Source organism: Etheostoma cragini, chromosome 15, assembly GCF_013103735.1.
Source record: "Etheostoma cragini isolate CJK2018 chromosome 15, CSU_Ecrag_1.0, whole genome shotgun sequence".
In the NCBI taxonomy this organism is placed as follows: Eukaryota; Metazoa; Chordata; class Actinopteri; order Perciformes; family Percidae; genus Etheostoma; species Etheostoma cragini.
In genome coordinates, this window is record NC_048421.1 from 22,687,790 (window position 1) to 22,690,935 (window position 3,146).

General features: G+C 41.9%; 1 protein-coding gene across 2 annotated transcripts in view; it reads left to right on the forward strand.

Moving 5' to 3' along the window:
• The window catches only part of carm1 (coactivator-associated arginine methyltransferase 1), an 18,888-nt gene that overhangs the window by 10,024 nt on the left and 5,718 nt on the right, over positions 1–3,146 (forward strand). For both annotated transcript variants that reach the window (XM_034893527.1, XM_034893528.1), the window contains exons 5-8: positions 84–194; positions 328–505; positions 1,959–2,049; positions 3,060–3,141. In XM_034893527.1, coding sequence (XP_034749418.1) covers positions 84–194; positions 328–505; positions 1,959–2,049; positions 3,060–3,141 — 462 coding nt within the window. The remainder of the gene's footprint in view (positions 1–83; positions 195–327; positions 506–1,958; positions 2,050–3,059; positions 3,142–3,146) is intronic.

The following is a 3,146-nucleotide window of genomic DNA, read 5'->3' on the forward strand; positions in this document are numbered from 1 at the left end:
TGGATGCTTATATTTGTCTTTTGCGGCCATCTCTTCGCTCAACATAGTCTACCTGTAATCAATCCTGTTCTCTTTTTCTCCAGGTGGTGCTGGATGTTGGCTGTGGCTCGGGGATCCTCTCTTTCTTTGCAGCCCAGGCTGGCGCCAGGAAGGTCTACGCTGTGGAGGCCAGCACCATGGCACAGCACGCCGAGGTACACACACATTGATGCTAACTCCAGTTCCCAGACTGAAAAGGTTTTATGGGACCTGGTTTGGGTCGCTCTGTTCTGACCGGCCTAACGCAGGACTTCCAGTCCCGGTAAAGAGGCGTGCTCTGACTTTCAGGTGCTGGTGAACAGTAACCGTTTAGGAGAGCGTGTGGTCGTCATCCCGGGGAAGGTGGAGGAGGTGACGCTGCCTGAGCAGGTCGACATCATCATCTCGGAGCCCATGGGCTACATGTTGTTCAACGAGCGCATGCTGGAGAGCTACCTGCACGCTAAGAAGTTCCTCAAACCCAATGGTGAGGAGGTTTGGGGCACAGGAGAAGGGCATATGGGAGAATACAGGAATGCAGTATATACAACTGTATTTTTAGCGGGTTTTTTTTTTTATACCAATGACGTACCGCTGACGGTGACCACATCATATCTGTTTCCAGCAAAGTGGAACAAAAGCATAAATGCCGAACATCCATGTTATGTACTTCTTAACAAATGTCTGATGTCTGACTGACTGTGTGCGTTCTTTTTAGACAGCAATTAGTTTTTAGAAATGTCTCATGATCTATTGTCTCTAAAAGTGTATTGGTACTTTATTACTTTTGCAAAAACTTCTGTTTTTGAGAGAATCACAAGTGCAACTTTATTCTGAATCACTTGTAGTTTTTTTTTTTTAAATTAATTAAATGCTAAAGTGCTGGACCAAACCACAGAGCCGTAATCCAGGTGTGAAAAAAGCCAGCCATGTGGTAATGTTTCAAAATGGGTCATCCAAATCTCATTTTTGATGTAAATTTCTGCCAGTCCATTAGTCTTCTTTTTGACTTTGTTTTATTTGGATCCCAATTAGATTCAGCATAAGCTAAAAGCTATTCTTCCTGGGCTCCTCTTATGACATCACATTACACACACACACAGACATTACATTTGATGACAAATTATTATTAAATCTTACAATTAAGCAATTAATACAACAAATAAAATATAGACACTACTCAAGCCACTACACTTAACTTTAAACCTTGATAGGCTTTCATGCACTTTATCAGCATTTGCTCGAAACCCAAATGAGAGAGCCACATGTGCAACTTGATTCTGCATCACTTGTAGTTTTTTTTTTCCTATTAATTACTTGCTAAAGTGCTGGAACAAACCCCAGAGCTGTAATCCAAGTGTGGAAAAAATAAAATAAAATGCCGGAAGAACACGTCTTCACATTTAACCAACTGTGGTGTGAGGGTTTTTGCACACCTTTTATTAACGGACAAGGTGTTGCCCATTTTAGTCACCGAACCGATTTGTCCCCACACAATCTTAACTGTTTACACTTTTGTTTTATCTGTTTAACTGATTTACTGTAAAGCACTTTAAATTGCCCTGTTGCTGAGATGTTCTATACAAATAAAGCTTGCCTATTGTCCGTCATCACACCCAAAAGTATAGCCTCTTCCCTTTACTCTACAGAAGTTTGCTCTACACTGCGTTTGGTTTGAACGTAAAGAAAAACGAGTTCCACCCACTAAACTGGTTGTTTTCGATAAATTCAGTTTGTTAGTCCTGATCCAGTCCTCCACTGACTGTAGCTCTCTCTGTAGTTCAGTGTTTAGATCACCAATATCCGTTCCTGATAAATATATATAGTGGAATCATCAGCAAACATTGAAATCCTTTATCTAAAACATGTTAATTTCTTTGGTAACGATCGGGTAGAGAAGCGGCCCAAGACAACTTCCTTTCTGTTCTCCTCTGTTTCAGGTAAAATGTTCCCAACTATCGGTGACGTCCACCTAGCCCCCTTCACAGATGAGCAGCTCTACATGGAGCAGTTCACCAAGGCCAACTTCTGGTGAGGAAGGGAAGGGGGCCGGAAAGCAGGCTGGATCTGCAAAACATCTGAAATAAGTGTTTAATATGCTGTGTTTCTCTGTGATTGGCTAATGTCTTGCTCGTAGTTGAGCTGAAGGGTTCCATGAGCTGAGCAGACTAAAAATATCTCCCAGTGCCAGGCTGTATCTAGGGTCCGTCCTAATTACTGGAGCAGTGAACAACGTTTAAATTGCATAAGAACCACGTAGGATGGGAGTGACAGGTCCACGTATTAACGAAACAGACTCATTGTTTGAAAGAACTTCAAATTGAGTGGAAAAGATGTAAAAATATGAATCGATGGACTTAAAAAAACTGATTTGGCGAGTGATCATGGTATAAGTTGGTTAATCCTAATGGGGTTAGCCAGCCCCCGCAAAGCATAGCTCCTATGGAGCCAATTTGATGCTAATAAGCCATCACCATCCCATTGACTGCCATTCATTTTGACGTCACTTTGACAGTGAATAACTGTACATTTAAAGCGTTTAGACTATATTTGTCTATTGTTTCTATCTGAAGAAACAAGACAATATTTAAAAGGCTCCATTACCATCGCAGACGTTTTTCAAAAAATAGGCAAACGATTGGGTCATAACCATGCGACTTATTGTTGAATAGTTTATTAGGAATAGAAATTACCGAACAGTACAGGAGAAGCTCGCAGGCAGTTTCGACTTACATTAGTTCTTTAGGTTTAATTTCAACACGTAGCTCTGTTTTTCTGTTGATGTGCTGTCAGTAGCGAGACAAATGAAACCAATCGGTGCTGCCTGCACCGTGTCATCCTCCTGCTGCTAGAGTTAGCACCCAACAGGCTTAAACAGAGCAAGTTTTCAACTTGTTTGCTTCCTTAGGACTTTCAACTTGATTGGTGCAATTTGTCGTTTGTCCACAAAGAAAATGTATCCTGAGATTGTGCCCAAAAAATACTGTTTTGGTTTGAATTTTGGGACCAATTACAAGATGACTATGTTCCTTGGCCCTCAGGTACCAGCCCTCCTTCCATGGTGTAGACCTGTCTGCCCTGCGGGGAGCAGCAGTGGACGAGTATTTCCGCCAGCCAATCGTGGTATG